Source organism: Rana temporaria, chromosome 1, assembly GCF_905171775.1.
Source record: "Rana temporaria chromosome 1, aRanTem1.1, whole genome shotgun sequence".
Taxonomy (NCBI): Eukaryota; Metazoa; Chordata; class Amphibia; order Anura; family Ranidae; genus Rana; species Rana temporaria.
The window spans coordinates 687,044,333-687,069,639 of NC_053489.1; the positions used below are offsets into that span (position 1 = coordinate 687,044,333).

General features: G+C 47.9%; 2 protein-coding genes across 3 annotated transcripts in view; one reads left to right on the top strand and one right to left on the bottom strand.

Annotated features, from left to right (window-relative positions):
* The first annotated feature begins 9,732 nt into the window (after nt 1–9,732).
* Nucleotides 9,733–10,278, top strand: LOC120946112 (beta-crystallin B1-like). The gene has a single exon (XM_040360882.1). The coding sequence runs from the start codon at nt 9,733–9,735 to the stop codon at nt 10,276–10,278; it is 546 nt and encodes a 181-aa protein (XP_040216816.1).
* Nucleotides 10,279–22,588: 12,310 nt separating this feature from the next.
* LOC120924718 (cytosolic phospholipase A2 gamma-like) overlaps nt 22,589–25,307 on the bottom strand; it is a 553,986-nt gene continuing 551,267 nt past the window's right edge. The window contains exon 17 of one of the 2 annotated variants that reach the window (XM_040335733.1): nt 22,589–23,257. In XM_040335733.1, the coding sequence (XP_040191667.1) occupies nt 23,055–23,257 (203 nt within the window). In that variant the 3' untranslated portion in view covers nt 22,589–23,054. The remainder of the gene's footprint in view (nt 23,258–25,307) is intronic. The other variant, XM_040335734.1, reaches the window with a different exon arrangement.

Consider the following 25,307-nt stretch of genomic DNA (forward strand, 5'->3'; position numbering starts at 1 on the left):
CACTCAGCATCAGCAGCAGCAGTCTTCAAGGGATCATTTACAGTCCCAAGGAACACGTGGACTTTTACGTGGCTGGGATGAGGTGGCTGCGGATCCTGTCGTCCTCAGTGACCCAGAGGACTGTGCCCCGAATGCCTCTGCAAACCTACGCTGCATGGCCTCCCTGATCCTGCAAAGCCTGCGTAAGGATCCTTGTGTACGTGCTATCAAGGAGAGGGATCATTACTGGCTGGCAACTCTCCTTGATCCACGTTACAAGAGTAAGGTAGCGGATCTTATGTTGCCATCGCAGAGGGAGCAGAAAATGAAACTTCTGCAGGAGGCCTTGCAGAAGGGTCTGTGCAATGCGTTCCCAGAACCGGGGGGATTACCAAAACCTGGCCCTGGACAACGTGTTGCTGAGGCTTCGGTGAGTCACAGAAGGAGCGGTGGAGAAGGTGGCCGTCTGACCGATGCGTTCAGAAATGTTTTCAGTCCGCAGCCCCAAGGTCTGACCGGTTCCAGCAACCATCGCCAGCGTCTGGTTTACATGGTTCGGGAATACCTAGGGGCAAGATCCGACTTGGACACCTTCCCCACCGAAAATCCTCTGGCTTACTGGGTCTTGAGGATGGATCACTGGCCAGAGCTTGCACAGTACGCAATTGACATTCAGTGCTGCTGGAGGCTTTGTGACCGATCACAGGTGCGCCTCTCCAACAACTCTGTTGATCGACTGACCTTCATCAAAATGAATCAGGCTTGGATCAAGACCAGTTACCAAGCACCTGATGCTGATGTTACTGAATAATAATTTTTTGTTGAAATGTCAGATCCCTTTGAGACTGCGTATGCTGATGCTGAGTGACTGTCCTGTTATGCTGCTGATGGAATATCCTTCTCCTCCTCACTTTTCTTGCTGATAGCTAGTAAGAACTTTTGTGTTTCTGGGCTCCGCCACCAGTGCCTAAGGCCTAATTTGTGTGCCCCTGTTTAACAGGGGCGCCTAATAACAATTTTTGATGCAATACTTTGCACGTGGCTCCTTGTTGCGCTCCATTTACAGTTATTGGGAGGGGTTGCAGTGTTGTGTTGTGCCTAAGGACAATTTTTTCTGCCCCTGTTTAACAGGGGCGCCTAATAACAATTTTTGATGCAATACTTTGCACGTGGCTCTTTGTTGCGCTCCAATTACAGTACAGGGAGTGCAGAATTATTAGGCAAGTTGTATTTTTGAGGATTAATTTTATTATTGAATAACAACCATGTTCTCAATGAACCCAAAAAACTCATTAATATCAAAGCTGAATATTTTTGGAAGTAGTTTTTAGTTTGTTTTTAGTTTTAGCTATTTTAGGGGGATATCTGTGTGTGCAGGTGACTATTACTGTGCATAATTATAAGGGAACTTAACAAAAAAAAATATATACCCATTTCAATTATTTATTTTTACCAGTGAAACCAATATAACATCTGAACATTCACAAATATACATTTCTGACATTCAAAAACAAAACAAAAACAAATCAGTGACCAATATAGCCACCTTTCTTTGCAAGGACACTCAAAAGCCTGCCATCCATGGATTCTGTCAGTGTTTTGATCTGTTCACCATCAACATTGCGTGCAGCAGCAACCGCAGCCTCCCAGACACTGTTCAGAGAGGTGTACTGTTTTCCCTCCTTGTAAATCTCACATTTGATGATGGACCACAGGTTCTCAATGGGGTTCAGATCAGGTGAACAAGGAGGCCATGTCATTAGTTTTTCTTCTTTTATACCCTTTCTTGCCAGCCACGCTGTGGAGTACTTGGACGCGTGTGATGGAGCATTGTCCTGCATGAAAATCATGTTTTTCTTGAAGGATGCAGACTTCTTCCTGTACCACTGCTTGAAGAAGGTGTCTTCCAGAAACTGGCAGTAGGACTGGGAGTTGAGCTTGACTCCATCCTCAACCCAAAAAGGCCCCACAAGCTCATCTTTGATGATACCAGCCCAAACCAGTACTCCACCTCCACCTTGCTGGCGTCTGAGTCGGACTGGAGCTCTCTGCCCTTTACCAATCCAGCCACGGGCTCTTCCATCTGGCCCATCAAGACTCACTCTCATTTCAGCAGCCCATAAAACCTTAGAAAAATCAGTCTTGAGATATTTCTTGGCCCAGTCTTGACGTTTCAGCTTGTGTGCCTTGTTCAGTGGTCATCGTCTTTCAGCCTTTCTTACCTTGGCCATGTCTCTGAGTATTGCACACCTTGTGCTTTTGGGCACTCCAGTGATGTTGCAGCTCTGAAATATGGCCAAACTGGTGGCAAGTGGCATCTTGGCAGCTGCACGCTTGACTTTTCTCAGTTCATGGGCAGTTATTTTGCGCCTTGGTTTTTCCACACGCTTCTTGCGACCCTGTTGACTATTTTGAATGAAACGCTTGATTGTTCGATGATCACGCTTCAGAAGCTTTGCAATTTTAAGAGTGCTGCATCCCTCTGCAAGATATCTCACTGTAACGGCTACCCACTGGTAGTGAGGGGTATCGGCCGTTGGAGACGTCCTTTTTGCTGACAAGTTATGATATGCAGGTACCGCCGGTATATCCCATCGAACGCCCTTCCAAGAAACGAGACGTGCTACGTTTGGAGGGTCAAGCAGACTCACTTTATTTGGCATATTTCACCTGCTTATATCTGGTTACAACTGTTACAAGAACAATGACAGTTTCCGCCCTCCCCTTTTCCCAGTAGGGGGCTTCAACACAGACCCCCTGAAACAATGACATCTCCTTGAATTAATCACTTGGCCAGTTTCTAGACGCTTCGGCACCTCACCCCACTTAACATTTCCTGGCCAGGCACATAGAATTCAATTAACCTTTAAAACAATTATCACTCACACATAATCCCCATCAGCATACACCTCACAGGGGGCTGTTTCCCTGCACACAAAAGAAGAGTTCATTATCTATGCGAAGGGAACATTAGCATTCAACAATGAAAAGAAACTTGTCCAATTAACCCTTTGAGCTCAGAATACACTGTGGTACATCCACTTGTGACAAGCCATGCAGTTCCTTGTAGTCCCCCTGCACGAAGATTATAACTGTCTCGGCAGCATGCATGTGTCCGTTACACTACTCCCCCTTTGTGGAACACTCCGGCAGACCCGGATTGATCCTTTTCGGATCAACTTGGGGATGTCCGGTCTGCTGTTAGGGTAAAAGTTCAGTTTGCCTGGACAGTCCGTCGGCATTCCCATTGAATCTGCCAGGGCGGTATTGGATAGAAAAATTGTAGGGTTGTAGGGCCAAGCTCCATCTTAGCAAGCGCCCATTATCTCCGGCTACTCGGTTCAGCCATACTAGTGGGTTATGGTCCGTGATCAGGGTGAATTCCTGACCATACAGGTAGGGTGTGAGCTTCTTTAAGGCCCAAACCAGGGCTAAACATTCCTTTTCCACGGCCGCGTAGCTCACTTCCCTGGGTAATAGTTTTCTACTCAGGTACGCGACAGGGTGTTCTCCTCCATCCTCCCCGATCTGGCTTAGAACTGCCCCCAGTCCATACATGGATGCATCTGTATGAACGACAAATCTTTTGTTAGGGACGGGGGCAGATAGAACAGGTGCGTTGATCAATGCTTGTTTCAGGACTACTCTAGGCAAATTCTTTTTGGTCAAATCCGTCAGGGGTTTGGCAATGGTACTATAGTCAGGGACAAATTTTCTGTAATACCCCGCTGTCCCTAGAAATGCCAGTACCTGGGTTTTAGTGTGGGGAGTTGGCCAATTGGCTACAGCCTCAACCTTAGCGGGTTCTGGTCGTTGTTTCCCACACCCCACTCTGTGTCCCAAGTACTGGACTTCTGCCATCCCGAAATTACATTTTTCTGGCTTCAGGGTTAGGCCGGCGGCCCTAATCTGATCCAGTACAGCCTCAACATGCCTCAAGTGTTCCCCCCAAGTCTCACTATAGATCGCAATGTCATCCAGGTACGTGCAAGCAAAATCCTGGAAGCCATCAAGGAGGCGGTCCACTAAGCGCTGAAATGTGGCTGGGGCGTTCTTCATCCCAAATGGCATGACCTTGAACTGGAATAAGCCAAATGGGGTGACAAATGCCGACTTAGGGATAGCCTCTTTGGACAGGGGAATCTGCCAATACCCTTTGCACAGATCGATTGTGGTCAGATAACGTCCCCTGGCAATACGATCTAATAGCTCGTCTACTCGGGGCATGGGGTAGGCATCTGTCACGGTTTTGTCATTGAGGCGTCGGTAATCGACACAGAATCGGGTTGTTCCGTCCTTTTTGGGTACTAGGACAACGGGCGAGGCCCAGGGGCTGTCAGATGGTTCTATGATCCCCAGTCTTAACATTTCTTGTATTTCCTTCCTCATCTCCTCTTTTACTGCCTCAGGGATTCTGTAGGGAGTCTGTCTGAGCGGGTTTTGTCCTGGGGTCTCTACGTAGTGAGTCGCTAAGAGAGTGTACCCGGGCTCCTGGGAAAATGTCAGTCCTTTCTCAGTTATCAATTGTCGCATCTGTCCCTTTTCTGCGGGAGGTAACCGCTCCCCTAGCTGTATCGTATTGAGCAGAGTCTTAGGTTCCGAATCTGCTAATAGATCTGGGATGGGTAAGCTGTCGGGGTCTTCAGTGGCTGGGATACATATGGCTGCTACATCCTCTGGTCTTTCCTGATACTCTTTTAATAAGTTTACATGAAAGGATTTCTGGACCCTTTCATCTTGGCTGCTGGCGATTACATATGTAGTATCGCAGACTTGCGCTACCACTTTGTAAGGGCCCTGCCATGAGGTCTGGAGCTTATTCCCTTTGACAGGCCTAAGCACCAGCACCTTCTGGCCCACTTGAAACGTTCTCTGACGGGCGCCCCGGTCGTACCAGTGTTTCTGTCGTCCCTGGGCCGTTTGGAGATGGTCCCGTGCCATCCGAGCTAAATGTTCCATGCGGTCCCGCATTTCCAGCACATATGGCACAATGGGGACACCTTCATGTTCTGTCTCGCCCTCCCAGTGCTCCCGGATGAGGTCGAGGGGGCCTCGCACTCTCCGTCCATAGAGCAGCTCGAAGGGAGAGAACCCTGTGGATTCCTGCGGTACCTCTCGATAGGCAAACAAGAGGTGCGGCAAAAATCGCTCCCAGTCTCTGTATTCCGCCGTAAAGGTCCGCAGCAATTGCTTGAGGGTACCATTAAAGCGTTCACAGAGACCGTTGGTCTGAGGGTGGTACGGTGAACTAAGCAGGGTCTTAATACCGCAGACCTTCCATAACTGTTGGGTTAGATCTGCAGTAAACTGGGTCCCTCGGTCGGACAGGATTTCCTGAGGGAACCCCACTCGGGTGAATATCCCGACGAGCGCACTGGCAACAGTGTCCGCCTGAATATTCGTCAGAGCGACGGCCTCCGGGTAGCGGGTAGCATAGTCTACTACGGTAAGAATGTATTTCTTACCTGAGGGACTGGGGTTAGGTAGAGGTCCCACTAGGTCGACTGCTACCCTGCTAAACGGTTCCTCGATCACGGGCATAGGTGACAGTCGAGCCTTAGGGTGGTCCCCTCTTTTTCCTACCCGTTGGCATACGTCACAGGTGCTGCAGTAACGTCGCACATCCTTCGAGATCCCTGGCCAAAAGAAAGTCTGGGTGATCCTGTAGGTGGTGCGGTTACCCCCTAGGTGCCCTGCCAATGGAATGTCGTGGCCGATTCGGAGAAGTTCCAACCGGTACTTTCGGGGTACCACTAGTTGGCGCTTTTGCGAAGGGACACCGCCTCTCTTTCTGCCTTCAGTCAATCTGTATAACCTGTCACCCTCCCATATAAAACGTTCCCGCTCATCCCCTCTACTGTCTGCTAATTCTCGATACTTTTGAAGGGTGGAGTCCTCCCTAGTTTCCCTCCCAAATTCCTCTGGGGTGTCCCAAGCTATGGGTCTCTCTACCGTAGTGGGGTTACATGTCGGTTCTTGGCTTACCTGGGTCTCCTGGCCTGTTGTAGGATCATCTGTGATACGGGTCTGTGAGCGGGTGGTCACGGGGCAAGCTGCATCAGGTGTAGGTAGATACGCCGAAGTCAGAGGGCCAATGTCGTTGCCCAGCACAACCTCGGCCGGTAGGTTGTCCATGATACCAACGGTGGTCTTTCCTGACCCGACTCCCCAGTCTAAGTGCACCCGGGCGGTGGGTAAGCGGAATACAGCGCCCCCTGCGACCCGGACGGCAATTGTACGAGTGGAGAGGTTCTCTGGCTTTACCAGATGTTTTTGAACCAGAGTGACAGTGGCCCCGGTATCTCTTAAGCCTTGTGCTACTTGTCCATTCACCCGTACCTCCTGACGGTGATGCTGACGGTTATCTGGGGAGGCAGCTTGTATTGGGTCTGCCTCATACAAAATCCCCAGACATTCCTCCGGGCCCCCCTCGGTCTCCAGGCAGTGGGCCGCAGAGGGACGTGATGGAGTGACCTCTGTGTTGGGTGTTGTGCGTCTCCAATTGTTATTTGTAGCTCTTAGAGGGCAATAACGAGCAATATGTCCCGTGTTGCTGCAGTGATGGCACGTCACCCTAGACGAATCCCGGGGGTAGTTGTTAGGCCCCTGAGGACGTGGTGGTCCTGGTGGGACTGGAGCCCGAAACTCTGGGCGTGGGGTGACGGTTGGAGTACGCGGTACCACCTTCTGAGCCAGCCGCATAGTACCCTGGCTTACTTTCCTTGTCTCCGCGTACTCATCTGCTAGCCGAGCCGCCTCGTTTAAGTTAGCGGGACGGCGATCTCGTACCCAGTCTTGTATGTCTGCGGCCAGGTCTTGGAAGAAATGTTCCATTAGGAACAGCTGTAATACTTCCTCCCCGGTGTTGGCCTTGCACCCTTGGACCCAAAGGGATGCCACCCTTTGTAACTGGTTTGCCCATTCCATGTGGGAGTCCACAGCCATCTTCTTGGACTCCCGGAAGCGCCGGCGGTAGGCTTCTGGCGTTACGGCGTATCGGGTTAGCAGCGCCTTTTTAACTTGCTGGTATTGTAAAATATCCTCTGGGGCGAGAGCCCGAAAAGCTTCATTGGCTTTGCCCGACAATTTCCCCGACAAAATAGTGACCCATTGTTCTGGTGGTACCTGGTGTAGTGAGCACTGCCTCTCAAAGTCCGCCAAATATCCATCGATTTCCTCCTCACTTTCTACAAAAGCTTTAAATGCAGTGAACGGTATTTTCTTTCCTGTAGCAGCGGGTGGGGGGGTAGGAACTGCAGGTGTAATGGGCTGTCTCGCTCTTACCAGTTCCAGTTCTTGTCCCCTCTTCGTTTGTATTTCTTCCCTTGCTTCCCGGAACAGCTGGTTGATTAGTTCCACGGACGTTTCTGGATACAAGGATAATCTCCGCTGTACAATCCCAGTAATTACATCTTCCTCGCTGACCGGTGCAAGGGGCTCCGTTCCTTCCATGGATCCATCCATTTCGTCCAGCTCCAGCAGGTCAGCTATCAGCTCCCTCCGTGGTCTGTTGCTGGCGCTCCTACCACGAATCTCCAATAGATCTTTCAGTGTGGATCTTTTCAGCCTGGCGTACTGCGACTCCATTCAGAACTTGCTCTTTGGATAAAAGGACCATCCCACTGCTGCCACCAATGTAACGGCTACCCACTGGTAGTGAGGGGTATCGGCCGTTGGAGACGTCCTTTTTGCTGACAAGTTATGATATGCAGGTACCGCCGGTATATCCCATCGAACGCCCTTCCAAGAAACGAGACGTGCTACGTTTGGAGGGTCAAGCAGACTCACTTTATTTGGCATATTTCACCTGCTTATATCTGGTTACAACTGTTACAAGAACAATGACAGTTTCCGCCCTCCCCTTTTCCCAGTAGGGGGCTTCAACACAGACCCCCTGAAACAATGACATCTCCTTGAATTAATCACTTGGCCAGTTTCTAGACGCTTCGGCACCTCACCCCACTTAACATTTCCTGGCCAGGCACATAGAATTCAATTAACCTTTAAAACAATTATCACTCACACATAATCCCCATCAGCCTACACCTCACAGGGGGGCTGTTTACCTGCACACAAAAGAAGAGTTCATTATCTATGCGAAGGGAACATTAGCATTCAACAATGAAAAGAAACTTGTCCAATTAACCCTTTGAGCTCAGAATACACTGTGGTACATCCACTTGTGACAAGCCATGCAGTTCCTTGTAGTCCCCCTGCACGAAGATTATAACTGTCTCGGCAGCATGCATGTGTCCGTTACACTCACTATTTTTGACTTTTCTGAGCCTGTCAAGTCCTTCTTTTGACCCATTTTGCCAAAGGAAAGGAAGTTGACTAATAATTATGCACACCTGATATAGGGTGTTGATGTCATTAGACCACACCCCTTCTCATTACAGAGATGCACATCACCTAATATGCTTAATTGGTAGTAGGCTTTCGAGCCTATACAGCTTGGAGTAAGACAACATGCATAAAGAGGATGATGTGGTCAAAATACTAATTTGCCTAATAATTCTGCACTCCCTGTATGTTTGAGGGGTGCCCTTTTTTCTACAATTTTTATTTCACAAAAAAATAATGGCCCCCCACCACCCTTAAAATAATCTACATATTGTTGCCACACAGCACGTGCGCAAGCAGTATTAAATGACTTTGTTCTTATAATAATTTCATGTTGTGCAGGGACATTTCTAAACACGTGCCACTACTATAGACACACAGCAGGTGTGATATTTAAAGGAATTTTTCATTTTTTTCACTTTAAGCATCATTAAAATCGCTGCTCCGGAAAAAATGGCCGTTTTTAAAACCTTTTTTTTCCATTGATACATGTTCCCTGGGGCAAGACCCGGGTTCTGAAAGACTTTTTCCAATATTGGTCTTTAAAATGAGCGTTTTTGAATTCGAACGTTCGAGTCCCATAGACTTCAATGGGGTTCTAAATGTTCGCGCGAACCCGCGGTCTGTTCGAATGTTCTGGTGCGAACCGAACGCGAGTATGTTCGGCTCATCCCTACTGAAGAACAATTTTACATTGTAGAAGCGGGCTGCAACTGCGAGCAAAATGTCCGGCTGCCAGTTGTGCTGTGACCTCATTGATCTCTACAGGAGAGTTTGCCAGCTGGTGCCATCGGTCAGACTCTGCAGCCCGAGTTTAAATGGCCTCGAGCAAAGGAGGTATTACCATCACCAATACATGAATGCTTCCTGCTGTAAAGTGAACTGTCACTGGTTGCTTGGCAACCATTATCCCCGGCTTCTAAACAAGGCAATGGTCATCCCAGGAGGTGCCACTGACCAAATCGCCGTATTTGATGAAGATTGTCAGACAATTCCCAGCCAATGTTCTAACTTTCATCTTGGAGCTGTCATTTCTTTTTTAGAATTATTAAAAAAAAAAATGTTCCCCCAAATCCTCACCAAACATGTCCTGTGATTAGCTGGACTTCAGTAGTTTTGGATAAAGTAAGAAATAGTAAAAAATTCTTTTTTAGACCATTGCCCCTCCCCCTGTTAGGTCACCAGTTACAAAGAACTGAAGAGTCATCATAGATTTCCAGTAGATTGTGTTATTCAGAATCTGCAAATATTCTGAAGAAATTAAGGAACGCCCCATAAAAGGAAGTTCACCTGAGTTCAGCGCTGAGGATTTTGTATAAATTCCCTGACAGCTGAAGAGAAAAACTCATTCCGACCTCCACCAGAGATTCCTGTTCTCATCAGAACTTGTCCTCCACATAGAAGCAGAAGATGAACACTCTTGAGCTGTTCGAGTTCCCGGATTTCAAGGGACAATCTGAGTCTATAAAGGAAGACACTGCCAACCTGAGAGATGTTGGATTCCTGAAGAAAGCCCAATCTCTCAAAATCAATGGAGAACCATGGTTTCTCTTCAGTGAAGCGGGTTATAAAGGGCAGTTTAGATGCTTCAAACCCGGAAACTACAGCTCAATCCCAGCATTTCAGAAGAACATCTGCTCTGCCCGACGTGTGAAGGGCGGTCTGTATAATCCCAAGATTACTCTGTATGAGCACATCTACTATGGGGGCCGACCTGTCACCCTGGAGAAGCCTACAGATTCCCTTCAATCCTACGGATTTGATGACATGGCTTCATCACACAAGCAGGTCAGCGGGGCCTGGATCCTGTATGCTGGGGAGTATTACACAGGGGATCAGATAGTCGCCCTGGCAGGAGATGAAATTTCAGATTATCGCAAAATTAACTGGAATGATAAAGCAAGCTCCCTGAAGCCTGTGCTGCCTTATGAAGTTTATAATGCTCCTCCCATGTGAGATGTGGTGGACTGTCCCTCTCTCCACTGCCTTACCATGCAAGCCGCATGCCGTTCTCTTCATCTCCTTCTATTTCTGATATTATACAAGGCCTGCCTGTTACAGAGAGCCCAGATTCCCCTAATACCAATCCTGATCTGATGAATACCTCCAGAGAACACCAATCCTGATCTGACGAAGACCTCCAGAGAACACCAATCCTGATCTGATGAAGACCTCCAGAGAACACCAATCCTCATCTGATGAAGACCTCCAGAGAACACCAATCCTGATCTGATGAAGACCTTCAGAGAACTCTGATCCTGATGAAGACCTCCAGAGAACACCAATCCTGATGAAGGCCCCCAGAGATCACCAATCCTGATGAAGACCTCCAGAGAACACCAATCCTGATGAAGACCCCCAGAGATCACCAATCCTGATGAAGACCTCCAGAGAACACCAATCCTGATGAAGACCTCCAGAGAACACCAATCCTGATGAAGACCTCCAGAGAACACCAATCCTGATGAAGACCTCCAGAGAACACCAATCCTGATGAAGACCTCCAGAGAACACCAATCCTGATGAAAACCTCCAGAGACTGAAACATTGTCCTCCACAGGGTGAGAACCCAAACCGATTCCTTCTACAATGAAAGACATTCTCAGCTTTCCAGACAGATCAGGACACTCTGACCATCACCCATCCTAATGTGTATAAATGAGCGACTTTCCATACTACACCGCTCCTGAAGAAGGAACTGGAAGACTCAACCTTTCAATCTTATTGGCTCAGACTTTTCCTGATCCTGCCAACCTTTCACCAGCCGGACCTGATCAGAGCCAAATCCGGGTAAAATATTGACCTACAGGAGAAATGTTCTTATGAAATCTGTATATGAAAGTGTTCTGTGCAAATGGGGGAAAAAATTGAATGTTCTCAGATTACCTTCTCTGCAGATCAAATGTTATTTTTTTTTACAAACAGTGGCCCAGATTCAGGTAGAATTTGCCCCTTTTTTACGGAGGCACAGGGCAGCGTTTTTGCCCTGCGCCCCCGCAACCATAGTTACGCAGCGCAATTGCTGACTTGTTTCGGCGTTACGAATGCTCCTGATTCAGGAACATCGTAACGCCGACTGCAGCCTAAAATCTGCGGGGCATAAGGCTCTTATGCCACGCATATTTTAGGCTGCAATCTTGTGATGACCGCTAGGGGGCGCTCCCATTGTGCTCAGTGTATCATTTTGGCTGTATTACTTCAAGCAATGACAAGATTTATATAACCCTGTGATAGAAAATATATGAAAAAAATATGGAAATAAATAAAAAGTCCTGTATTTTATTAGAGGAAATATTTTCCCTGTAGGTCCATATTTTATGACCTCTGCAGATTGAATGTTATTCATGTTAATGAGGAAAAAATACTGTGTTATGGCCACTAGATGGAGCTGAGGAGAATACTTGTTTTCAAAGACACTCAGCACCATCTAGTTGCCATAATGAGGTATTTCCCCATTCACACTGGCCCAGATTCAGAGAGCATTGCTTGAAGTAATACAGCCAAAATTATATCTTATCACAAAGCAGAGTATTTATAAAACAAATAATGACATTGCTGTTAAAACTGCTTATAAATTTGTTCTGTGTAAATGGGGACAAAATCAAATCTGATGCCGCGTACACACCATCACTTTATGTGACATTTTCTGTGAAGTAAAAAACAACGTTTTTGAAACTTCAATTTTCAAAGACGAAGTTGCCTACACACCATCGTTTTTCTCACAATGTTCTAGCAAAGTGAGGTTACGTTCCACCACGTTTTACCATTGAAGCTCGCTTCCTAAGTAGCTTCTGGGCATGCGCGGGTGTAAAAACGTCGTTTTAAACTACGTTTTTTGCTACACACGGTCAATTTCTGTGAAGTAAAAAACGACGTTTTGAAAAACGACACATAAAATTGAAGCATGCTTCAAATTTTTTTTGTCGTTTTTTACAAGACATAAAACGACGTTTTCCCCCACACACGGTCATTTAAAGTGACGTTTTTAAAAACTTCGGTTTTTTTCATCACATAAAGTGATGGTGTGTACGCGGCATTAGATTACATTCTCTGCAGATTGAAAAAAAAAAACTGTGTGAATTGGAAAAATACTTAATTATGGCCACTAGATGGTGCTGAGTATCAAAAAAAATAAATATGTTCCTCAGCGCCATCTTGTGGTCATAATGAGGTGTTTTTCACATTCACATGAATAACATTTGATCAGCAAAAACCATAGCCTGAGAACATTCTATTTTGTCTCTTTTGTACAGAACAAATCTACAGGCAGGTTTGATGTCCGAACAGCTATGCAATTATTATATTTTAAACCCCACTGGTATTTTAAATAAGAAAGGAAAGGAGAAGTCTAGGTGGGTGTCGCAGTGTTTCTGATGAACGTTTCCTTCTCGGTGTCATCATCCGGACACGGCGCTCCCTCCATACACACACACAGAGATCTGTGTAAAGATACGAATGTTTCCATTGGGGAATAGGCGATGTTTATTAGAAATGGAGGAGTGACTTGTATAGAGGATGTTGGGCTTCTTCTATCCCATCAATAATGACTTCTTTCCTGGGAACAATCTGTGATATGGACATTCCACACACACATTCCGGGAAGGTTGCTCAGGAAATCTGTTTTGTAGGATGAATGGATTTCAGTCATTGGATCTCTGGAATTGATCCATTGTCCACCTTCTGGAATTCCATTCATCTGATCACAGGAAAGTGACATTGATTAGTTGGAGTTTCATCAATAATCTTCATATTGATCAGATCAGATGTGTGATCTTCTCCTGTAACATGGAAATCTTTCTTCTGCTTTTCTCTCTCTAGAAATAAATGGCTTTGCATTGCAGTGATCTGTGTGTGTCTGTTATATACTGGGCTGGGATATGAAGAATCCCCGGGGGGGGGGGGGGGGGGGACACAGAAGGACAAATCCACACTCACATACACACATTGATTTCTGTAATGTACACGACTTTTCATTTTATGTAATTGTATTCAATCGATTTATTCAGTGAAATTCAAACTCCAATCCCCTCCCATGGTAATATATATATATGGTGGACGGCACCAGCAGGAAAAATAGATACAAATGCACAGAACTAGGTGTGTCCCCCAAAAAACACCACAAACCCAAATCCACATAGAATACAATGTGGGGTACATCACAGGGGGCATTACTTAGGGATTCATCAAAATAAATATCGGGAACTTCAGGGGTCCCGGCCCTTTATAATTACTCAAACCCCGGACTGTCCAGGTGAATGCAGGTCAGATGTCAACCCCCTCATAATACAAAGGTCAGTGTCACCCCCCCTCATAATACCGAGGTCAGTGTCACCCCCCTCATAATACCGAGGTCAGTGTCACCCTCCCCCCTCATAATACAGAGGTCAGTGTCACCCCCCTCATAATACCGAGGTCAGTGTCACCCTCCCCCCTCATAATACAGAGGTCAGTGTCACCCTCCCCCCTCATAATACAGAGGTCAGTGTCACCCCCTTACATCACAGAGGTCAGTGTCACCCCCCTCATAATACAGAGGTCAGTGTCACCCCCTCATAATACAGAGGTCAGTGTCACCCCCCCTCATAATACAGAGGTCAGAGTCACCCTCCCCCTCATAATACAGAGGTCAGTGTCACCCCCTCATAATACAGAGATCAGTGTCACCCCCTCATAATACAGAGGTCAGTGTCACCCCCCCTCATAATACAGAGGTCAGTGTCACCCTCCTCATAATACAGAGGTCAGTGTCATCCCCTCATAATACAGAGGTCAGTGTCACCCCCTCATAATACAGAGGTCAGTGTCCCCCTCTCATAATACAGAGGTCAGTGTCACCCCCTCATAATACAGAGGTCAGTGTCACCCCCCTCATAATACAGAGGTCAGTGTCACCCCCTCATTATACAGAGGTCAGTGTCACCCCCCCTCATAATACAGAGGTCAGTGTCACCCCCTCATAATACAGAGGTCAGTGTCACCCCCCTCATAATACAGAGGTCAGTGTCACCCCCCTCATAATACAAAGGTCAGTGTCACCCCCCCCTCATAATACAGAGGTCAGTGTCACCCCCTCATAATACAGAGGTCAGTGTCACCCCCCCTCATAATACAGAGGTCAGTGTCACCCCCCTCATAATACAGAGGTCAGTGTCACCCCCTCATAATACAGAGGTCAGTGTCACCCCCTCATAATACAGAGGACAGTGTCACCCCCCCCCGTCATAATACATAGGTCAGTGTCACCCCCTCATAATACAGAGGACAGTGTCACCCCCCCCCCCCCGTCATAATACAGAGGTCAGTGTCACCCCCTCATAATACAGAGGTCAGTGTCACCCCCCCTCATAATACAGGGGTCAGTGTCACCCTCCCTCCTCATAATACAGAGGTCAGTGTCACCCCCTCATAATACAGAGGTCAGTGTCACCCCCTAATAATACAGAGGTCAGTGTCACCCCCCTCATAATACAGAGGTCAGTGTCACCCCCTCATTATACAGAGGTCAGTGTTACCCCCTCATAATACAGAGGTCAGTGTCACCCCCCCTCATAATACAGGGGTCAGTGTCACCCTCCCTCCTCATAATACAGAGGTCAGTGTCACCCCCTCATAATACAGAGGTCAGTGTCACCTCCTCATAATACAGAGGTCAGTGTCACCTCCTCATAATACAGAGGTCAGTGTCACCTCCTCATAATACAGAGGTCAGTGTCACCTCCTCATAATACAGAGGTCAGTGTCACCTCCTCATAATACAGAGGTCAGTGTCACCTCCTCATAATACAGAGGTCAGTGTCACCAGGGCCGATCCTGGCCGGGTGCAAGGGGTGCAGTGCACCAGGGCACCACAGAGGTGGGGGTGCAGAAAGGGCCAGAGTGCTCTCTTCACTCCTCTTCCTCCTCCAATCCTTGTCTGTGTCCAGAGGCGGCTCTCTCGCCGACAACGGACAGGAACGGATCAGTGGAGGGGAGGCTGTGCCGCCCGCCGATGTGTTTCCTGGCAAAGCCCACCCCCCTCCCTTTCTCCTCCTGTCAGAGGGGGAACGTGAAGCAGATGGAGATCGGAGCAGCTGTCTCTATGTGGAGAGAGACCAGCCGTGCAGTGATGTCGCTAAGGGGGGGGGGTGATCAGTGCCTGACATGTGTTCTAGTTCTCCTCCTCCTCTCTGTCTCACTCTTGCCTTCTGCCCAAGCCTGTCATGATCTGATCTCCACCCAGACGGCATGGCTGCACACTGTCCTCTCCTCTCCAGCTGCCGCCTGGGTGTTTTTATGTACCAGAGCTACCCAATCTGGTGCTGTAACAGGCGGGGGCTTGCTGATGAGATTGGTTTTTGCTGGGGGATGGTATGTCCTGGGGGGGTCCGTACTAATGGAGGGGGTGGTTTGTCCTGGCGGTCTGTACAAATGGAGGGGTGTGATTTGTCCTGAGAGGGGTCTGTCCTAATAGAAGGGGTGGTTTGTCCTGAGGGGGGTCTGTACTAAAGGAGGGGGGTGGTTTGTCCTGGGGGGGTCTGTACTAATGGAGGGGTAGTTTGTCCCGAGGGGGGTCTGTACTAATGTAGGGGGTGGATTGTCCTAGGGGGTCTGTACTAATGGAAGGGTAAGGTTTGTCTTGAGGGGGCCTGTACTAATGGAGGGGGGTGGTTTGTCCTGGGGGGTCTGTACTAAACGAGGGGGTTGGATTGTCCTGGGGGGTTCTATACTAATGGAGGGGGTGGTTTGTCCTGAGGGGGTCTGTACTAATGGAGATGGGTGGATTGTCCTGAGGGGGGTCTGTACTAATGGAGGGGGAGGTTTGTCCTGAGGGGGGTCTGTACTAATGAAGGGGGGTGGGTGGTTTGTCCTGAGGGGGTCTGTGCTAATGGAGGGGGTGGTTTGTCCTGAGGGGGGTCTGTACTAATGGAGGGGTTGGGTCTGTCCTGGGGGTTCTGGACTAATGGAGGGGGTGGTTTGGCTTGAGGGGGTCTGTACTAATGGGGGGGTGGTTTTCCCTGGGGGTCTGTACTAATGGAGGGGGGCGGTTTTCCCTGGGGGTCTGTACTAATGGAGGGGGGCATGTTGTCCTGAGGGGGGTCTGTACTAATGGAGGGGGTGGTTTGCCCTGGGGGTCTGAAATAATGGGGGGTGGTTTGTCCTGGGGGTTCTGTACTAATGAAAGGGGTGTTTTTTCCTGGGGGGTCTGTACTAATAAGGGGGTTTGTCCTGAGGGGTCCATACTAATGGAGGGGGTGGTTTGTCTTGAGGGGGTATTTACTCATAGAGGGGGGTGGTTTGCCCTGGGGGTCTGTACTAATGGATGGTGGTAATTTGTCCTGATGGGGGTCTGTACTAATGGAGGGGGTGGTTTGTCCTGGGTGGGTCTGTGCTAATGGAGGGGGGTGGTTTGTCCTGAGGGGGGTCTGTACTAATGGAGGGAGGGTGGTTTGTCCTGGATGGGTCTGTAATAATGGAGAGGGGTGGTTTGTCCTGAGGGGGGTCTGTACTAATGGAGGGAGGGTGGTTTGTCCTGGGGGGTCTGTACTAATGGAGGGGGTGTTTTTTCCTGGGGGGGTCTGTACTAATGGAGGGGGTGGTTTTTCCTGGGGGGTCTGTACTAATGGAGGCGTGGGTGGTTTGTCCTGCGGGTCTGTACTAATGGATGGGATGGTTTTTCCTGGGGGGTCTGTACTAATGGAAGGGTGTGTGGTTTGTCCTGGGGGGTCTGTACTAATGGAGGGGGGTTGGTGGTTTTTCCTTTAAGGAGTCTGTACTAAAGGAGGGGGGTAGTTTGTCCTGGGGGTCTGTACTAATGGAGAGGGGAGATTTGTCCTGAGAGGGTCTGTACTAATGGAGAGGGGAGATTTGTCCTGAGGGGGTCTGTACTAATGAAGGGGGTGATTTTGCCTGAGGGGTTCTGTATTAATAGAGGGGGGTGGTTTGTCCTGGGGAGGCTGTACTAATGGGGAGAGGGGTGGTTTGTCCTGAGGGGGGTCTTTACTAATGGGGGGTGATTTGTCCTGAGGTGGGGTCTGTACTAATGGGGGGGTTATGTGGCCTGGGGGTCTGTACTAATGGAAGGGGGGGTGGTTTGTCCTGAGAGGGTCTGTACTAATGGAGAGGGGTTGTCCTGGGTGGAATACTAATGGAGGGAGGTGGTTTGTCCTGAGGGGGGTATGTACTAATTATGGAAGGGTAGTTTGTCCTGGGGGTCTGTACCAATGGACGGGTGTTTTTTACTGGGGTCTGTACTAATGGAGGGGTGGGTGGTTTGTCCTGAGGTGTGGTCTGTACTAATGGAGGGGGTGGTTTGTCCATAGTGGGGTCTGTACTAATAGAGGGAGGGTAGTTTGTCCTGGGGGTGTCTGTACTAATGGATGGGGTTGTTTGTCCTGGGGGTCTGTGCTAATGGAGGGGGTGGTTTGTCCTGGGGAGGCTGTACTAATGGAGGGAGGGGTGGTTTGTCCTGAGGGGGTCTTTACTAATGGGGGGTGGTTTGTCCTGAGGGGGGTCTGTACTAATGGGGGGGTTATTTGGCCTGGAGGTCTGGACTAATGGAAGGGGGGTGGTTTGTCCTGAGGGGGGTCTGTACTAATAGGGTGTGGTTTGTTCTGGGGGGTCTGTACTAATGGAGGGGGTGTTTTGTCCTGTGGTGGGTCTGTACTAATAGGGGTGTGATTTGTCCTAAGGTGGGTCTGTACTAATAGGAGGGTGGTTTGTCCTGGGGGTCTGTACTAATAGAATGGGGTGATTTGTCCTGGGGGTCTGTACTAATGGAGGAGGGGGGTTTGTCCTGAGGGAGGTCTGTACTAATAGAGGTGGGGTGGTTTGTCCTGGGGGGGGGTCTATACTGATGGAGGGGTGTCTGTTCTGAGGGAGAGGTTTATGCTTAGTGGGGGTCTGCACTGACAGAGGGGGGTATATACTTAGTAGAGTGGGTCTATACTGAGGGGGGTCTATACTTAGTGAAGGGGTTTATACTTAGTTGGGGGTCTGCACTGATTGAAGGGGGTCTATACAGGAGCAGCTGATTTAGCAACCAAGCAAAGCTGCTCACTACATTTGTAGGATATCTGGTGTGATTGGCTCTCTTGAGGACACCCACAGCATCTCTTTGGGGTTAAGGTCTGGGCTCTGACTGGGCAACTCCAAAAGACACCATTTCTTCTTCTGAAGCCAGTCTGTGGTGGATTTACTTCAATGCTTAGGGTCATTGTTCTGCTGCATCACCCAAAATCTACAAAGATTTAGCTGGTGGACGGCCACCCTTACATTATCCTGTAGGATATTTTGGTAAACTTAGGAATTCATTTTCCTCTCGATGATAGAAGGCAGGGATGGACTGGCCATAGGGACTACAGGGAGTTTCCCGGTGGGCCGATGGCTCAGTGGGCCGTTTTTTAAAACAGAGATGCTGCTTGGAGGACTTTTTCTAACGCCCTGGCAGCACCCCAGTGTGAAAGCACTCAGGCTTTCACACTGGGACTGCAGCGGAGGCGTTTTTCAGTCGCTTTACAGGCGCTATTTTTAGCCCAAAAGCACCTAAAAAACGCCTCAGTGTATAAAGGGGTCCTACACTCACCCCCTCTCTTTTACGCTCACTCTCTTTTTCTTACACTCACCCCCCTCTCTCACCCCCTTTCCCTCAACCCTCCCTCTCTCTCTCATTCCCCTCTCTTTCACCCTCTCATGATATACAATAATGGATGTAGGGGCCTTTTGGTGGGCGTGCATTTTATTGAATTAAAGTGGGCCGGTCTGGATGAAGTCCAGGGCCAAATTTTTGTCCCAGTCCAGCCCTGATAGAAGGTGGTCCAGGCCCTGAGGCAACAAAGCAATCCCAAATCCCAAGCGCTGGCTACATTGCTTCTAGCACTATGGGACACTTTTTACCGAAGATCGCATTGAGCTTCTTTTCCCTTGTGCCCAACATGGGGATTATCACATCCCTTCCTGACTGCAGAGGGAGAGAGAACACTACTGAAAGCAGGGGATCGTGGGACATGTAGTCCGGAAGGCCATGACTCGAGTAAATGCAATTCTTGTTCAAACTGCAAGTTCCAGCTGGCTGTAGAGGAAAATAATTTGGGGTGATCAGATAAATAGAACCGTCCTTGGAGGGGCTCCCTCTCTTGGAACACGAACACAAATGTTTTGTCTGTTTGCAAGTTCTGTTGCGAACCGAACACCACCCCCCCCCCCCCACCCCGGGTTCGCTTCGCAACAGAACTTGCAAACAGACAAAACATTTGTTTGAACAAGCGAACATCGTTAAAGTCTATGGGACAGGAACATGAAAAATCAAAAGTGCTCATTTTAAAGGCTAATATGCAAGTTATTGTCATAAAAAAGTGTTTGGGGACCCGGGTCCTGCCCCAGGGGACATGTATCAATGCAAAAAAATGTTTAGAAATTAAAAAAAATTCAGGAGCAGTGGTTTTATTAATGCTTAAAGTGAAACAATAAAAATGAAATATTCCTGAGGGTTGTCTATAGTATGCCTGTAAAGTAGCGCATTTTCCCCGTGTTTAGAACAATACGGCAGCAAAATGACATTTCTAATGTATTGTCGGGTCCCGGCAATAAAGAAAAAAAACTATGAAAAAAAAACCGGCATGGGTTCCCCCCCAGTCCATTACCTTTGGATCTGGTAAGAATATTATGGGGAACCCCCCGCACCCAAGTTTAAAAAAAAAAATTGTGTGGAAAGTCCCCCCCAAAATCCATACCAGGCCCTTCAGGTCTGGTATGGATATTAACCACTTAAGGACCTTGCCTGTTTTTCAGACTGGGCCGGATTCATAAAGAAGATACGACGGCGTATCTCCTGATACGCCGTCGTATCTTTGAGTTCCGGCCGTCGTATCTTTGCGACAGATTGATAGAATCAGGTTACGCATAGATATGCCTAAGTTCCGACAGGTGTAAGTTACTTACACCGTCGGATCTTAGGCTGCAATTCCAGGCCGGCCGCTAGGTGGCGCTTTCATATCTTTTACGCGTCGAATATGAAAATGAGCATTTACTCCGATTCAGAAACGAACGATCGCCCGGCGCTTTTTTTTTACGTCGTTTGCGTTTGGCTTTTTCCGGCAGAAAGTTACCCCTGCTATAGCAGGGGTAAGTGCGGCGTATACTATGTTAAGTATGGCTGTCATTCCCGCGCCGAGTTTTGAATTTTTTACGTCGTTTGCGTAAGTCATTCGCGAATACGGCCGCACGCAATTTACGTTAACGTCGAAACCAATGACGTCCTTGCGACGTCATTTGGAGCAATGCACGCTGGGTAAATTTGCGGACGGCGCATGCGCTGTTCGATCGGCGCGGGAACGCCCCTGATTTAAATACTACACGCCCCCTAGCCGCAGAATTTGAATTCCGCCGGGGGAATTACGATACGCCGCCGCAACTTTAGAAGCAAGTGCTTTCTGAATAAAGCACTTGCTTCAAAAAATAGCGGCGGCGTAAAGATCCGCTGACCTATCTGAATCTAGCCCGGTGTTTACAAGTTTAAAACAGTTTTTTTTTGCTAGAAAATGACTTAAAACCCCCCAAACATTATATATATTTTTTTCTAACACCCTAGAGAATAAAATGGCGGTCGTTGCAATACTTTTTGTCACACCGTATTTGCGCAGCGGTCTTACAAGCGCACTTTTTTTGGAAAAAATTCACTTTTTTAAATAAAAAAATAAGACAACAGTAAAGTTAGCCCAATTTTATTTTTATATTGTGAAAGATAATGTTACGCATCAAAATTGCGCCCGCTCATGGAATGGCGTCAAACTTTTACCCTTAAAAATCTCCATAGTCGACATTTAAAAAATTCCATAGGTTGCATCTTTTGAGTTATAGAGGAGGTCTAGGGCTAGAATTATTGCTCTCGCTCTAATGATCGCGGCGATACCTCACATGTGACGTTTGAACACTGTTTTCATATGCGGGCGCTTTTGCACGCGAGCTCGTCGGGACGGGGCGCTTTAAAAAAAAAAAAAATTCTTATTTATTTTAATTGATTTTATTTATTTTTACACTGTTTAAAAAAAAATGGGTCACTTTTATTCCTATTACAAGGAATGTAAACATCCCTTGTAATAGAAAAAAGCATGACAGGTCCTCTTATATAAGAGATCTGGGGGGTCAAAAAGACGTCACATCTCATATTTACACTAAAATGCAATAAATAAAAAAAATGACAACAAAAAATTGTGCCTTTAAGAAGTATGGGTGGAAGTGAAGTTTTGACGTGATGTCGCTTACGCCCTGCTATGCTATGGAGACAGGTGGAGGCCATCTTGCCCTCACTCGTATCCCAGGCAAGCAGCGTGAAGGACCCGATCGCCTCCGCCGCTGCCGACGGCTCTGGTAAGTGGCGGAGGGCGCGTAAGAGTGGCGAGAGGAGGGGGGCTCCTCTCCCACCATCGATAAAGATGATCTTGCGGCGAATCCACCGCGGAGACCACCATTATCGTTTACAGGACCGGCCACGTTAAAGATGGATATCTCGGTTGTGGCAGCAGCTGCTGCCGTTACCGAGATATTCATTTTTAAAGTGATGGCGTATATGTACGTGAGCCGGTCCTTAAAAAGGAACCCTGCGGCAAAATAAAATAAATGGCGTAGGGGGTCCCCTCCAAAATCCATACCAGGCGCTTCAGGTCTGGTATGGATTTTTAAGGGGGAGCCCCGAGCCAAAATTAAAATAAAAATGGCATAGGGGTCCTCCCCAAGATTCATATCAGGCCCTTCAGGTCTGGTATGAATTTTAAGGGGAACCCCGAGCCAAAATAAAAATAAAAATGGTGTAGGGGTCCCCCCAAAATCCATACCAGGCCCTTCAGGTCTGGTATGGATTTTAAGGGGAACCCAGAGCCAAAATAAAAATAAAAATGGCGTAGGGGTCCCCTCCAAAATCCATATCAGGCCCTTCAGGTCTGGTATAGATTTTAAGGGGAATCCCAAGCCAAAATGAAAATAAAAATGGCGTTGGGGTCCTCCCCCAAAATCCATACCAGGCCCTTCAGGTCTGGTATGGATTTTAAGGGGAACCCCGAGCCAAAATAAAAATAAAAATGGTGTAGGGGTCCCCCCAAAATTCATACCAGGCCCTTCAGGTCTGGTATGGATTTTAAGGGGAACCCTGAGCTGAAATAAAAATAAAAATGGTGTAGGGGTCCCCCAAAAATCCATATCAGGCCCTTCAGGTCTGGTATGGATTTTATGGGGAACCTTGAGCCAAAGTAAAAATAAAAATGGCGTAGGGGTCCCCCCAAAAATCCATACCAGACCCTTATCCGAGCATGCAACCTGGCAGGACCCAGGAAAAGCGGGAACAAGGGCCTCATCCCCACAAACCTTTCGGTTAGAAAAAGGTACATTGGAGAGGGCAAAGGGGAAAGACAACGGGTCCATGGCCCGACCATGTAATTGTGCCAATAAAAGAATCTATGATGGCATGCAGTTGACAGTGTGGAAACAGGAAGTAGTAAGCGCCACCAACTGTGCTTGTGGGATTTTTTTACGGGATCCTAGGGGGAACGGGGGGGGGCTGAAGAGGTATCCATGGAAGGGATCAGGGAAATATTGCCCATCAATTGGCCCTCAACACACTTGAGGAGTTTGCCAAGACTATGGCTAATGAAGAGGTCGTGGTGATTGTTGGGTACATATAAGGTAGCTAAGGTCACCTTAACCTCGCCAATCCCATAAAACATTTTAGCCCTCATCATATTCGATCCAGTTTGCAGGCATTTTTATTGGTCCTCGCCCGGTGTGTCTGAGACACTCCCCCTCTTGTTACACCTCCCAACACATTGTTGTATTTTGCCTTGGATCTGCTCCAGGTTGCTCTTCACATTTTTCTTAGCGATGTCCAGCAGTTCATTCATATTAGATTCATCATAGGAAGGAACACGTGTTGCAAACTTCTTGCTTAGGGCCTCTATCATTTCAGCATCTGAAAGAAACCCGTATATGAGATTGTATAATTCAATTATAAGAATGAGATTGACTTATCAATGTTATCATTAAGAGCCGGTTCACACTGGGGCGGCACGACTTCAGGGGCGACTCGGCAAGGCGTCCTGAAGACGACTTCAGAGTCGCCCCGAGTCGCCCCCGAAGACGTACAAGAACCTTTTTCTAAGTCGGAGCGACTTGCGTCACTACTATTAGAACGGTTCTATTGAATAGAATGGGACGCGAATTGTCAGGCGGCTGAGTCACCTGATGAGTCGCCCCAGTGTTAACCGGCTCTTAGTCTTGGCTTGTTCGTATCTTACAAACATGCTAAGTCTAAATTTAGGCGCTTTAGCTCAGTTCGTGTGCATGCTAAAAATTCAAAGGAACCCCTTGACCTCATTGATGAAAACCTACACTATATTGTCAAAAGTATTGGGACGCCTGCCTGTACACACACATGAACTTTAATGACATCCCAGTCTTTGTCCGTAGGGTTCAATATTGAGTTGGCCCCCCCTTTGCAGCTATAACAGCTTCACCTCTTCTAGGAAGGCCATCCACAAGGTTTAGGAGTGTGTGTTGGAAGGCAACATGAGTTAATATAATATTTCTGGAGGTTTTACATATCTGTTTCCTATTCCCAAAGATCCTTCAGGCTGATACTTGCAGTTCCATGGTTTTAAAAGGTACAAAGGGATTTGTCCCCAAACAGAATTTGCATAGCAGGGGGGTCTGGCTTCTTTTTGTCTAGGGCAATAAGATGAGAATCAGTGATTACCACTCTACAAGCAAGCTTCAAAGAGACCCAGGGCCCATGGAGATATGGGAAATACTGCCCCCAGAGGCCAATTACAGCAGGACGGTCAATAAAATAATCTGCTTAGGAAGACTCTGTGTGAACACTCTGATTTGTCCAAAACAGAGTGGGGCTGGTAATGGGGGGGGGGGGGGGGGGGGGGGGGGGGGGTTTGGATGAGGTGTGACTGAAGTTTTTGTAAAAAGGGCTGGTGCAAACAGAGAGCTCTCTCTCTTTCACTGCATGCCTTTGCCATGAGGCTGTATGCTCTGCCATCTTGGGACCTTGCTCTGACTGCTGGTTGGGCCTATGCCATGCGGCCCACAGCTCTCTATCTCTCTTTAGCATCTGAGACCATCCAACGAAAAGTATCTAGAGGATGTGCTAAGTATCTGTGACGTTTCCTTGTTATTATAGGCTCTATAGATATCTGGGGCCAGATTCACGTAGCTCAGCGGATCTATAGATCCGCTCGATCTACGTGAATTAAGATCCGCTCCCGCAAGTTTAGGAGGCAAGTGGCTAATTCACAAACCACTTACCTCCAAACTTGCGACGGCGGATCCTAAATCCCCCAGCGGAATTCAAATTCCGCGGCTAGGGGAGTGTCATATTTAAATCAGGCGCGTTCCCGCGCCGATTTAAATGCGCATGCGTCGTCCGGGGAATTTCCCGGCGTGCATTGCTCCCACTGACGTCACTAGGACGTCAGTGGTTGCGACGTGAGCGGGACTTGCGACGCGCGTGTTCGTGAATCGGCGTACGCAAACGACATAGGAAAATTCAAATTCGACGCGGGAACGCCGGCTATACTTAACATTGGCTGCGCCTGATAAAAGAAAGGGTAAGTATACGACGGAAAACCGCTACGGAAACGACGTAAAAACAATGCGACGGGTCCGCGTACGTTCGTGAATTTGCGTATCTCGTTGATTTACATATTATTTATCGTAAATCAGCGGGAACGCACCCGGCGCCATTTTTAAATTTAAAAAAAGATCCGACAGTGTAACACAGTGTAACACTGTCGGATCTAGCCCTATCTATGCGTATCTGATTCTATGAACCAGGCGCATAGATAGGACCAGTTTACGTCAGAGATACGATGGTGTATCTGTAGATACACCGTCGTATCTCTTTGTGAATCTGGCCCCTGCTGTTTAGTGTGTGATATTCCTATTTTCTTGGGAAATAAATGTGATATTCTTTACTAAGCAGATGTGTCTGTCTTCATAGCTAAAAATATATC

Excerpts from the sequence above, each read along its gene's own strand:
- LOC120946112 (XM_040360882.1), top strand. The coding sequence starts at position 9,733 with ATGAACACTCTTGAGCTGTTCGAGTTCCCGGATTTCAAGGGACAATCT.